Source organism: Haematobia irritans, chromosome 3 (genome assembly GCF_050003625.1).
Source record: "Haematobia irritans isolate KBUSLIRL chromosome 3, ASM5000362v1, whole genome shotgun sequence".
NCBI classification, from domain to species: domain Eukaryota; kingdom Metazoa; phylum Arthropoda; class Insecta; order Diptera; family Muscidae; genus Haematobia; species Haematobia irritans.
In genome coordinates, this window is record NC_134399.1 from 39,048,334 (window position 1) to 39,062,524 (window position 14,191).

Genomic DNA, 14,191 nt, shown 5'->3' on the forward strand with positions numbered 1-14,191 from the left:
ACAATGCTAATTCTACTCCCTGTGCAAAATTTCAACTAAATCGGAGCAAAAAATTGGCCTCTGTGGTCATATGAGTGTAAATCGGGCGAAAGCTATATATGGGAGATATATCCAAATCTGAACCGATTTCACCCAAATTTGGCACGCATAGTTACAATGCTAATTCTACTCCCTGTGCAAAATTTCAACTAAATCGGAGTTAAAAATTTGCCTCTGTGGTCATATGAGTGTAAATCGGGCGAAAGCTATATATGGGAGATATATCCAAATCTGAACCGATTTCAATCAAATTTAGCACGCATAGTTACAATGTTAATTCTACTCCCTGTGCAAAATTTCATTTAAATGGGAGTTAAAAATTGGTCTCTGTGGTCATATGAGTGTAAATCGGGCGAAAGCTATATATGGGAGATATATCCAAATCTGAACCGATTTCAACCAAATTTGGCACGCACAGTTACAATGCTAATTCTACTCTCTGGGCAAAATTTCAACTAAATCGGAGTTAAAAATTGGCCTCTGTGGGCAAATAAGTGTAAATCGGGCGAAAGCTATATATGGGAGCTATATCTAAATCTGAACCGATTTGGCTGATATTTTGCAAGTTTTTCGAGACCGATAAAATATTCGGATGTACGGAATTTGAGGAAGATCGGTTGATATACACGCCAATTATGACCAGATCGGTGAAAAATATATATGGCAGCTATATCTAAATCTGAACCGATTTTTTCCAAAATCAATAGGGATCGTCTTTGAGCCGAAACAGGACCCTATACCAAATTTTAGGACAATCGGACTAAAACTGCGAGCTGTACTTTGCACACAAAAATACATCAACAGACAGACAGACAGACAGACGGAGAGACAGACAGACAGACAGACAGACAGACAGACAGACAGACGGACATCGCTAAATCGACTCAGAATTTAATTCTAAGACGATCGGTATACTAAACCATGGGTCTCAGACTTTTCCTTCTTGGCGTTACATACAAATGCACAAACTTATTATACCCTGTACCACAGTAGTGGTGAAGGGTATAAATATGGGAAACATTTAAATCTGAATCAATTTTAAAGTTTATTTATGGTTTATCGCTCGATGTATATGTATTAGAAGTTTAGGAAAATTAGAGTCACACCCAAAAAAAAGTGCCTTCGAAAAATGTTTATCAATTTAGTTTAGCCATTTTATTTCCATTAAGTTAAATTTTTGTGTGAAACAATAAAATTTACTTGTTTCAGTAAAAAAATCCTAAAATGAAAGCAGTTAGGAATAGTTCATTAACTAGAATAAGACATGGCATTTTACTAATACTGTTTTCTTTGCTGGGTGTAAGAATTTACTACTGAACAAGAAAATTTTATTCACTGATAACAAAGCATTCGTAAAAATAAACAAAAACCGAACTAAAACCAAGTTTCCTCAAATTTAGTCAAATTTCATATAAAACGATAACACTGACTTCCTTTATTATAGAAAGCTTATCATACATACGAATAACACTTGGCATAGAAAAATATTTTAGTTAATTCGTACTAAAAAGTATTCAATCCTTTCAAAACTTAAGGAAACACACTTGTTAGAATATAGGAAATTTTCCTATATTTCTTTTATCTACCTGTAATCGATACCTGTCATCGATGTAATCGATATGTTTGCGCGTGGGTTGTTTTTTTAGTTGGAATCGCGTTGTTATGGTATACGGAGAGATTGTTAAAAAATAATATAGTAAAATAATATAATAAATAACAAATAAAATATTTGCTATTTTAAATTAGTGAGAAAATTTTTCGTTTTTTTTTCAGAATTATTGAAATAACAAACAATAAGTCTATAAATAAATCTATCAATGTTCGTGATGGTGTATAAAGAAAGAAAACAGCAACTGAATAACAACCCCTTCATTCGTCTTCATTTTGTAATCTTCAATTATCATGTAACATTCATACAGTGACGCTAACCTTTTGTGAAAAAAATTGGTTTATGATTTTTTATATTTGTAGGTATTGAAATTGTAAAAGGAGGACAAAATCGCTATGCAGCATCTTATTAAAAGTGAAAGGAACAAGAAGAAGAAAAGCATTACGTTTTACAGTTGGTAACGTTACATGGAAATTGGAAATAGTGGAATAATAAACTAATATATCAAGGCCAGTCGATGCTGTTAATTCTTAATAAATATATTTAATATATTAATAAAACATGTATTTCATTGAAGAAAAAATGCCTATATAAATAAATAAAACTGTATTTAAAAACGAAGGTAAGCATTTCTAATTTCGAAGTAAAAAGTTTACCACAAATATGTAAGATTTGTCCAAATGAATGAAAAAAGTTCAATAAAATCATTCCATATATGAATTCAATTCAGTTAATTTTTTTCATTCTATAGTATAGTGGTACATAAATATAGGAAAATGTTAACTAATATATGGAATGCATTCTACCTAATTTCTACGAAAATCACATCGTTCAAGCAAATAAAAATGTCTTTGGCGCTATATGCAGTTCAATTTTCTTCACAATTAGTTCATTTTAACTTAAAGAATTGGTTACTTTTTTCTGGGTGCATTTTTACAACTTTTCGACTAAGCAGTGGCGATTTAATAAGGAAAATGTTGGTATTTTGGCCATTTTTTTTGTAGAAATCAGAAAAACATATATATGGGAGCTATATCTAAATCTGAACCGATGTCAACCAAATTTGGCACGCATAGCTACAATGCTAATTCTACTCCCTGTGCAAAATTTCTACTAAATCGGAGTTAAAAATTGGCCTCTGTGGTCATATGAGTGTAAATCGGGCGAAAGCTATATATGGGAGATATATCCAAATCTGAACCGATTTCAACCAAATTTGGCACGCATAGTTACAATGCTAATTCTACTCCCTATGCAAAATTTCAACTAAATCGGAGCAAAAAATTGGCCTCTGTGGGCAAATGAGTGTAAATCGGGCGAAAGCTATATATGGGAGCTATATCTAAATCTGAACCAATTTGGCTGATATTTTGCAAGATCGGTTGATATACACGCCAATTATGACCAGATCGGTGAAAATTATATATGGCAGCTATATCTAAATCTGAACCGATCGTCTTTGAGCCGAAACAGGACCCTATACAAAATTTTAGGACAATCGGACTAAAACTGCGAGCTGTACTTTGCACACAAAAATACATCAACAGACAGACAGACATCGCTAAATCGACTCAGAATTTAATTCTAAGCTATATATAAATCTGAACCGATTTCAATCAAATTTGACACATATAGCTACGATATTAATTCTACTCCCTGTACAAAATTTAAAGCAAATTAGGGCAAAACTCTGGTTTCTGGGGCCTTATAAGTGCATATCGGGCGAAAGATATATGGAAGCTATATCTAAATCTGAACCGATTTCAACCAAATTCGGGACACTTTACGACACTATCAATTGCTCTTCTTGTGCAAAATTTAAAGTAAATAAGACTGAAATTCTGGCTTCTGGGGCCCTATTAGTGGATATATCGAAAGATATATATAGGAGCTATTTCTAAAACTTAACCGATTTCTTCTAAAATCAATAGGGTTCTATTCTGACCCAAAATACATACTTGTGCCAAATTTGAAGTCGATCGGACTTAAATTGCGACCTAGACTTTGATTACAAAAATGTGTTCACAGACAGACTGACAGACTGACGGACGGACAGACGGACATGGCTAGATCGACTCAGGGTCCGACCCTGAACAATATTGCCAAAGACACCATATGTCTTTCTCGCCTCCTTCTGGGTGTTGCAAACATATGTACTAACTTATAATACCCTGTTCCACAGTGTGGCGCAGGAAACACTCCAATGTCGTCTATCACAATCGCATTGCATGACCCAAAAACTACTAAATCAGTAGTTCATGCTGCAACTATATCAACACACGCTTCAAAAAATAATGAAGAGATCCAGTAAAATAAGAAAATTATTTACTTCTGATAATAAGTTACCGGTTCCACTATCGTCTGAATAAGCTTTTGCTTTCCTCGTACACCCTCAAAAAAAATCGCTTCTGTAACATATACCCCAAACACATTTTGCTTCAAGCATATATATTTTCAGGATTGATCCAAACAAAATATTGTTTGTATTGATCAAACATATTATGTTTCCAAATTAATATATGTTTTGCATCTAATCATATTATATTTACTAACAGTCCCAAACATAATATATTCTATCATATTAACATATATGTCCCAAACATGTTATGCTAAAGGGTGATACGGTCAAGGGAAAACGCGTGTAAATCGGTGAAATCGTTTATTTAACCCTTTCGACCCCGAATTTTTATAGGTATCGCTACAATTTTTTTTTTTACTTTTAATCATGTTGAAGTCATTTAAGAAGCGTCTAGCCAAAATTTCGGGTCGCCACGCCCATTCGTTTAGGCGGTAGAGAATATTGCCTGTGGGCAACTTTGGGCAATTGTGACTACAAACTATTTTGTTTTGTAATGATAGACGTATTACGTTTTATTGGATTTTTGTTAAGTTTTTTGTTATTTTGTTGAAGTCATTTAAGAAGCGTCTAGCCAAAATTTCGGGTCGCCACGCCCATTCGTTTAGGTGGTAGCGAATGTTGCCTGTGGGCAACTTTGGGCAATTGTGACTACGTTTATTACGTTTTATTGGATTTTTGTTAAGTTTTTTGTTATTTTACAGTAAATATATACTTAGATGCGCGCGTGAGTGGAATTTCAATCACGCTCAAACACATTCACGAAGAAATGTTTGTACTCACGCATGCCATGTGGGTAGGAATTCACGGTCACGAAATGAAAAGTCATACTCGCACACACTCACACATGAACAATGTTTATGTCTCACGCTTTCGCACGATTCACGACAATTTTCGTAATTCACGACAAATCTCGTAAGTCACGAATATTTTCGGAACACGACAATTTTCGTGGCTCAATAAAATTCTGGTAATTAACGAAATTTCTCGTGACTCACGCTATTGAAATCTTAAGCGTGATTAAATATGTAAAGGTGATTAAAATCGGTGAGCTTGAATTTAATCGTGAACGTGAATTTGTTCGTGATTGTGACTTTTTGTGTCTGTTTTACCGTGAGTGCGAATTTTATCGTGAACATGAATTTTATTGTTAACGTGAATTTTATCTTGAGCGTGAGTTGGATCGTGAGCGTGGGTTGGATCGTGAAAGTAAATTTTTATCGGGAGCGTGATTTCGGAGAAAGTTTACTCACTCACAATCACGAACACAATTTGATTTTTACTCACGCTCACGCGCCACACATTTTTCTTTAATCCCGTTCACGCACATTCACGAGGTTTCGTTTAAATTTCATTCACGAGATTTCGTTTAAATTTCATTCATGGCTTCGCGTGAATCACGCGTGACTCACGAAAATGTTTTTTTTTTTTGTTTTTAACCCATGTCAATTTAACTGGCGGTGTAAAAAAGCAAAATATTATAAAGCGTCAATATTCGTGCTAATCCACTAGTAGGTTGCCAAGAAGTGGCTTCCTCCCTTTTTATAATTCCTTCCAAATTCCCCACTGCACTGCAGATATGTTTTCCACATCATCGCCGCATTTCTCGTCACTGGGACATCCCAATTGAAGTTCAAAATTTTTTCAAAATCATTGTTTTTCAAACTTTTTTTCTCCAGGTCTTATGTTCAAAAATATGTAATTTTACTACCACAATTGCCCAAAGTTGCCCACAGGCAACTTTTCAATTTTAAAAATTTCCCATCTGTTGTTTTTTTGCAATTCTAAGATTTGACTTCCAGAAATTTTTATTTGACATGTACTACAATAGATTTAATAAAAACTTTCAACATTTTAGTTGTAATTTTTGAAAAAAGTCACATGTATAAAAACCTCTTTTTAAATTCGCAAATATTTTTTTCTTGAGGTACGTGCGTATTAATGAAAAATTTTTTTGCTAATTGACAACCAAATTAGCTGATGTTTCATTCAACTTGAAGAAAACACTTGTAGCTTTCGATACCGTTACAGTTTTATGAACAAAAACAAAAACAACGCTGACAGTGAGATCGCTCTTTGGCCGTCGTATTTTGTTTATCATCGCGATTTGGAGTCACTACCGCCTTGTAAGTCGATAGTCCGGCTCGTTTTTTGGCTCGATGCACGGTTTTAGACGATACACCCAGCTTATTTGCGGCATCTCGGAGAGAGAGGTTAGGGTTTTGCTTGAAACTACCGGCAACTCTCTTTGTCGTCTCAGCGGCTTCCGGTTTTCGATTTCCCCCCGATCCAGACTTCCTGGCTGTCGACAAACGTTCCCCAAACACTTTAATTACATTTGTAACGGTTGATTTGGCAACTTTTAGCGATTTTGCCAGCTTTGCGTGCGAGTAGCTCGGATTTTCGCGATGCGCGAGCAAAATTTTGATACGCTGCTCTTCTTGCTTGGACGGCATTTTGACAACTGAAGTGTGAATTCCAAAATCAAAATAGGAGCAACATTCTACACACACACACCTTCAAAATGAGGGGTGTTCAGGTTTTTTAAATGCAAAATTGAAAGAAATACGTCAAGTTTATATTGACCAAATTTTGACTGTATCACCCTTTAGTTTATGAACATTATATGCTTGCACTTAAAAATATTGTGTTAAAAAATTTGAGTTCCAAACATATATAATTTTTACACCCAACCATATGAAAAACAGTCTTTTTCGTCCGTGTAGGAATTAACTTCATTGGAAAACAGTATAATAATATCAGAAAAATGTGGTGCAATGGTTAGCATGCCCGCCTTACATACACAAGGTCGTGGGTTCGATTCCTGCTTCGACCGAACACCAAAAAATTTTTCAGCGGTGGATTATCCCACCTCAGTAATGCTGGTGACATTTCTGACGGTTTCAAAGCTTCTCTAAGTGGTTTCACTGCAATATGGAATGCCGCTCGGACTCGGCTATAAAAAGGAGGTCCCTTGTCATTGAGCTTAACATGGAATCGGGAATGGAATTTATAGGAAGAATGAACTACCACGTACGAAAATTGAACTAAATTTTACTCCACATTTTGAGATTTCCACAAAGCGTTGTTAAAACCAGGAAATTTTAATGCCCTGTTGTACTTTTTAACTGCAGTTCACGAAATTATATCATCTCATAGAAGAAAAAATTAACTAAAAGTAAAGAAGAAAATCATTGGCGCCAAATCATGATCATTTTAATCATACAGTAGTTCATTCTTACTATTTTTGGGAATCGTACGAAAATTTTCATTTGTTTGAGTTCATATTGAACTTATGTGTACGGTCATTGAACTTTATACTCACGTTTAGTTCATAAAATTTTTGAGACATACTTAAAAAAAGTAAGATTTCATTAAGCGTGGAAATTTCGATAAAAATAATAAAATTTAACTACAAGCAAATATTTTTTTCCAATAAAAATAAGTTAAATTTAGCGTTAGTTTAACTACGGAAATTTTTTTCTGTGTACTTATTGGGAGTATATGTTATGGAGGCAGATTTTTATGGTGTACAAAAAGGAGTGCCTTATAATCAGAGATGGTCTGTCGTAAACTGTAAAAAAACTTCCTGTCTAGTATGACAAGTTTAGGTTAGGTAAAGTGGCAACCGATATTCCACACGCAAAAAAATAATTCTTTGCTCCCAAACGAAATTTTAGACAAACAAAGTTCGTTTCTCATTTGCTTTTCGCTGTAAGGAAGTGTATTTGGAAGAAAAGTGTATAATTTTTGTGATAAACGTTTATTCTTTTCCAGGATGTAAAAACAATATCACAAAGGCAAACTCAAAAAAAAAAAACATTGTTTTCTTGCTAATTGCATTTTCCCTCACATCTTTGTCACATCCACGAGGTTTTTTAGTTCTTAACACCTTTTCCTGTAATACCAACAATGTAGAAGAAATTATACGATTTTATAAATTTTTAAAATTGTTTTACCTTTCGTCTGGACGGAGAATCGAACCGCGGACCATGCACTTTGTAAGCCAACACACTAACCACTGAGCTATGTACCTGTTATGGTCATCAATAGATAAATATCCATATAAGTTATATTTATATAGCATAGCTTGCGGCGCCCACGAACCGAATAAACAAAGTTTATTTAACAGAAACAAACATTTAATTTGGCACCGTGGAGCAGTGGTTGCTACGTCCGACTTGCATGCCAAGGGTCGTGGGTTCGATCCCCGCTTCGACCAAAGTTTTTTTTTTTTGTTTTTTTTATTTACATATATTCCAGATATGTTCGGAAGATTCCGAAAAAATGTTCAACACTACATTGTAGTATATTAAATTTTGAACTGTAAAATGTGTCTTATTAAAGACCTAAAGTCAGAAAAGAACAGTGTTTGATATAAACGAAATGGACTGTGTTGTTGTTTCAAAAATAACTTTTTTTATTGAAAAAATAAAAATTTTGTAACTAACGAATTTTTTTGGTGATAAAAGTTTACAATTTTCGAAGCAATTCAAAAAACTCTAACAAAAGAAAAACATTTTCGGCTCACGTTCTCCAAACGTTTTTTTTCTTTGCGTGCAGGCTCACTTAGACTATTCAGTCCATTGTGTTACCACGTGGTTTGCATTTTGCTTCAACAATTTTCACAGTTTAATAAATTTGAAAACGATTGACATTCAGACGTTTTTCAAATCCCTGATTCTATTGAAAAAAATCCAATTTACCTTTGAGTAAAAATTTCAAAATATTCTACAAATTTCTAAAATTCAGTATGTCGTTTTCATTGCTTCAAAATATTTTCTTATTAAAAAAGAGTTTGAAATCAAATCTAAGGATCCTGTAAGTATTTTTGACATTTACCACGTTTTTTACGTTTTATACAAGTATATGACGTTTTCGACGTTTTCGACGTTTACAACTTTTTGATAGTAGAAAACCCAAAAAATAGCTACTCGGACCATCTCTGCTTATAATAGACTTTGATTAGAGAGATGGTTACCATCTGTGATGGCATAATGAACGATTTGTTCCAAACGTGTCCGTAACAATGACTAACTCCTAATGATTTTAATAAAAACATTCTATTTTTCTTCATTCAAACATTTATTTTATTTTTGATACCAAAGCATATTAAGCCTTCCAGTTGGGCCAGGTCTTGATTTCATTCCACAAGTTGGTACCAGGGCACTCAGTGGCACTGACTTGACGATGTCCGTACATAGTATAGCCAGAAACGATTTGACCACGAGATACGGCAGCAGCCAACAATTCCTTAGCGGCAGTAATTTGAGCTGCGGTAGGCTTATCGTTGTTGTAGTTACCCATGAAAGAGATGCCGATGGACAAGGAGTTGTAGTTGGAGGCATGGACACCTACAACATTCCAACCACGACCTTCATAAACAAGACCATCACCACCGATCAAGAAATTGTAGCCGATATCATCCCAACCTTGGGTGTTTTGGTGATAATTTTGGATGTTCTTCATTTGGGTAATACAAGCGGCCTTGGTGCTGCAATAGGCACCGGCGGTGTGATGGATGATGACATAGGATTTTCCATTAGCCAATGTGGCCTTAGTTCCTCTATAGGCAGCAGCTCCCCATTCCGACCTGGAGACGATGGTGAGACCGAAAGCAACATCGGCACAGAATAGAACGGCCAAAAGGCCAAGGAATAACTTGAAAGCCATGGTTGGAAATTTAAAACTGATGTTCATTGTGCCATTCCTCTGGGTTTATATACACAAAATCGTTATCATTACTCAATGGGAGTTATCAAAATGGTTCGATTGTAGCCTACCAGATATGCTAAATACCAACGTGATAATATTGATATATAACTTTTATTTACTAATAAACCATTATGATATACCGTGGGATAGTTTTAGCGGTATTTTATTTTTGACATTTAGATTGATTGATGATGGTCAGGGTAAAATAACATTGATCTGCGTAAATGTGCCTACCACAATCAACAATTGTTAGACCCCACAAACTATAAACTGAGAAACACCTCCTGTGTCGATCTAGCCTTTGGTACACACAAAAAATTTTTTCTCTGATTCAATCACCAAATTAATTGATCCAATTAATTTTTTAATTGAAATGTCTTCAATCACGAAAATGATAGTATCAATCACAGTTTTAATTGGGCATAGAAAAAATTCTTGATTAAAAAATTAATTGATTTTTTCAGCAAAATTCAATTAATTATTTAATTGATTCAATTAAAAATTTAATTGATGTTGATTGCAAAAAGCAATTAATTTATTAATTAAAAAAGGTAACTATTTTTAATTACTTAGTTAGATTGGCTTAGTAAAAAAGTAAAAAAAAATCAGCACTGAATTAGTCTTCCGAATTTGATTAAAAAGTTAATTGTATCAATTAATTTTTTAATTAAACATTTTAAAAATTTCAATCATTGACTTAATTAACTTAATGTTTCTATCATGATTAACAAGTTAATTGTATCAATTAATTTATTAATTGAAAAAATTTTCAACTTCAATTAACTTTTTAATTAGAAATATTTTGGTGATATTTTTTTCTGTGTATCTGTCCATATATTTTGTGTTCACAAGATCCCTATTCAAATATTTCGTGTTCGCAAGATGCTGACCGCAATTATTAACCGATTTTGATGCATACACACAAAAAATAATTATTTCCTCCCAAATGACATTTTAGACAAACATATACGAAACATATAAGTATCGTTACCCAAACAAATAATTTTTCTATCTAATTGCATCTTTCTCCCTTCCTGGTGATTTATTTAGTTCTCAGCACTGTTCCCTGCAACACAAACAATTTAAAAAGAAATAATCAATGAACGTGGGAAAAATCTCAAAACAAATAAGTAAAGTAGAAAGTCGGGGGGCCGACTATATCATACCCTAAACCACCCTTACTGAATTAGTAATCATAAGCATTTGTGGGGTAACATTGATATAGGTCTGGGAGATAAACCGCATTTGCATATTTAAGAAAATTAAGGGGTACATGTTTATGGGTGCTTTGTCTCAATCTGACTATAGCTCATAGTCAGTGTTGCCAGGGAAAATGTTCGGTTTACCCTACAAGGACAAAAAAAGTTCCCTACTTTCCCATACATTCCCAAACAATTTTCCCTACAATATTTTTCGTTTAATTTAAACAAATTTTACAAATCACAACGAAATACAATTTTGACAAAATTTTCTATAGAAAAAATGTTGACAAAATTTTCTACAGGAATAAAGTTTTGACAAAAAATTCTATAGAAATATTTGTTTGGTAGATTTGTGGTAATCTTCAAATTTTGTTAGATTTTTTTTGGAACGAGTGGTAAATGTTGTTCTTGACTCTACTACCAATTGTACTCCTTGTGCAAAATTTCAAGCTAATCGGGATAAAACTCTGGCTTCTGGGTCCATATAAGTGCATATCGGGCGGAAGATATATATGGGAACTATATCTAAATCTGAATCGATTTCAACCAAATTTGGCACGCATAGCTACAATGCTAAATCTACTCCCTGTGTAACATTTCAACCAAATTGGGTCAAAACTCTGGCTTGTAGGACCATATTAGACCATATCGGGCGAAAGATATATATGGGAGCTATATCTAAATCTGAACCGATTTCAATCAAATTTTGCACACTTGACTATACTACTAATTGTACTCCTAGTGCAAAATTTCAACCAAATTCGGCCAAAAATCTGGCTTCTGGGGCGATAGAAGTTCATATCGGGCGAAACATATATATATGGGAGCTATATCTAAATCTGAACCGATTTCCTCCAAAATCAATAGAGTTCTATTCTGACCCAAATTAGGAACATGTGCCAAATTTGAAGGCGATTGGACTTAAATTGCGACCTAGACTTTGACGGAGGGACGGACGGACGGACAGACGGACATGGTTATATCGACTCAGGGACCCTCCCTGAGCATTATTGCCAAAGACACCATGTGTCTATCTCGTCTCCTTGTGGGTGTTACAATCTTATGCACTAACTTATAATACCCTGTTCCACAGTGTGGCGCAGGGTATAAATATGGGAAATATGAAGCGAGAGAAATTTTAATGCAATTGTACAAAAGAGCACTTATGTTTTATTAGGCGATACTTATGTACTCGAGATATAGACAATTTGAGTAACATTTACAATTTTTGCTACTTAGCAGTGACGATTTTACAAGGATATTGGTTAGATCTTGCCAAGATATGTGGTCAAGATACATCGCTAAATCGACTCGAGAATTTAATTCTAAGACGATCGGTATACTAAACGATGGGTCTCAGACTTTTCCTTCTTGGCGTTACATACGAATGCACAAACTTATTATACCCTGTACCACAGTAGTAGTTAAGGGTATAAAAATTTAGTGATAAAAGTTTCAACTTTTTGGAGTTTAACAAAAGAACAACGTTTTTTCTTTTTGTGTATTATTTATCTTACTTGCTTTCAACGAATTGGGATGTTTCTGGCAAACCCTTTTGAATCCAATGGTGGCTATCAGAGTTTCTTTGAAAATATTAGTATACCTAAGATATATTCGTGCAAGATATGTACGTCTTTTAGAAAGTGTGAATCTAAATATGCTGATGATATTGATAATGATTGGTCTCCCTTTGGGGTCTATGTGCACTTGTTGAAGAGGATATCCTAAAGTTGATTTATTGAGGCCAACTTGAGCTTGGGTTGGCCCTGTTGAATTCTGCTCATTCATTCACATCTAGTTGCTCCTGATATAAGATGGTTGTATTGTCATTGCTTAGATGAGTGTATACTTTGATCCAGCTCTTAGAAAATGCATGAGCTTGATATTTACTTCAGTTGGGATGATGTGGTTGTAAAGGTCACATTAAGGAGGCTCATGACAAGAAAAGAGAATCAAATCATGCAACAATAGCTCATACAAATGTTCAGTATTAAAAGAAAACAGATCTCATATAGGTTGGGAGACTTAGATGAAACGCCATATAAGCTAACAAGCCCTCTAAACTTAGAGATAGCCGATTTTCAAAAGTATTGGTTTTTGCGTGTATATTGTTATAAATATGTATATTCATACTAGGGTTTTCTTTTTCCCGGACTTTTTGCATTCCCGGAAAAGCGGGATTTTTTTTGGAATTTCCCGGGATCCCGGTCAAAGGGAAACCTACTTTGATGTGGAATACATTTAGACATTTTAATAAATTAGAAATAACCTAAAGCTACGGTTATAATGTAGTAATAATAATATATATTATGTTGTTCTCTTACATCAGCCATAAATCATACTAAAATACGAAATATTTTGTAATACAAAACATTTTGACAATGGTTATGGCAGTCTCTTTCGGTATAGTTTTCGGAAGAACACTTTTAATATAGTGGGATTTTTTGTAACACTAAAAACCAGTTTGAAAATGAAAGAAACTTATTTCTATTTCACCATCGTTCAACGGGGTCAATAAATGCACATATTCAGTCAATATTCCCAAAAGGGAAACACTATCATGTAATACGACATTCACATTACACTTCCAAAATCCACTTTAACTAGATTTCAATTGTCGTATGCCCTATAAATAAGGGCTTTAAATCCCAATTTTAAAAGATTTCAAGCCTAATGTGTATAAGGTATAAATTTGAAATTAAATTAAACATATTTAAAAAGGTTGGAATATTCTTATTTAATAAAAAACATCCTTGCAATAATTATGAAATTTTTAAATTATGCAATTGCCAACGTGGGTTACATAAGGTAAAATGTCCCGTTGTTTTTAAAGGTTTACTCAGTCTACCAGTCTATCGGAATATCGGTTTACAGAAATATGACAATCATAAATTACACGGATGAAAAAGACTGTTTTTCATATGTTTGGCTATAAACATTATATATTTGGAACACAAATTTTTAAACACAATATTTTTGAGTGCAAGCATATAATGTTCATAAACTAGCATAACATGTTTGGGACATATATGTTAATATGTTAGAACATATTATGTTTGGGACATAAAATGTTTTTAAATATAATATGCTTGGATGCAAACATATATTAATTTAGAAATAGCCTATAAACATATATGTGTTTAGTAGCTTGGAGCGCTATTTAACAGAGAGCGATATTGAATTAAGTTGGTGGTTGTTGCTTGTTATTACAAAATTAACATTTTATTTTTCCTTGGGCAATTGATCAGGTACTTCTTTGATCCTTACAAA

At 33.8% G+C, this 14,191-nt stretch overlaps 1 protein-coding gene across 1 annotated transcript; it reads right to left on the bottom strand.

Annotated features, from left to right (window-relative positions):
• Window positions 1-9,051: 9,051 nt before the first annotated feature.
• Window positions 9,052-9,680, bottom strand: LOC142229108 (peptidoglycan-recognition protein SC2-like). Its single transcript, XM_075299649.1, has one exon. The coding sequence runs from the start codon at window positions 9,675-9,677 to the stop codon at window positions 9,117-9,119; it is 561 nt and encodes a 186-aa protein (XP_075155764.1). The 5' UTR covers window positions 9,678-9,680; the 3' UTR covers window positions 9,052-9,116.
• Window positions 9,681-14,191: the final 4,511 nt, after the last annotated feature.

Bases quoted from the DNA above. Each gene is read 5' to 3' on its own strand.
- LOC142229108 (XM_075299649.1), bottom strand. From the start codon at position 9,677: ATGGCTTTCAAGTTATTCCTTGGCCTTTTGGCCGTTCTATTCTGTGCC.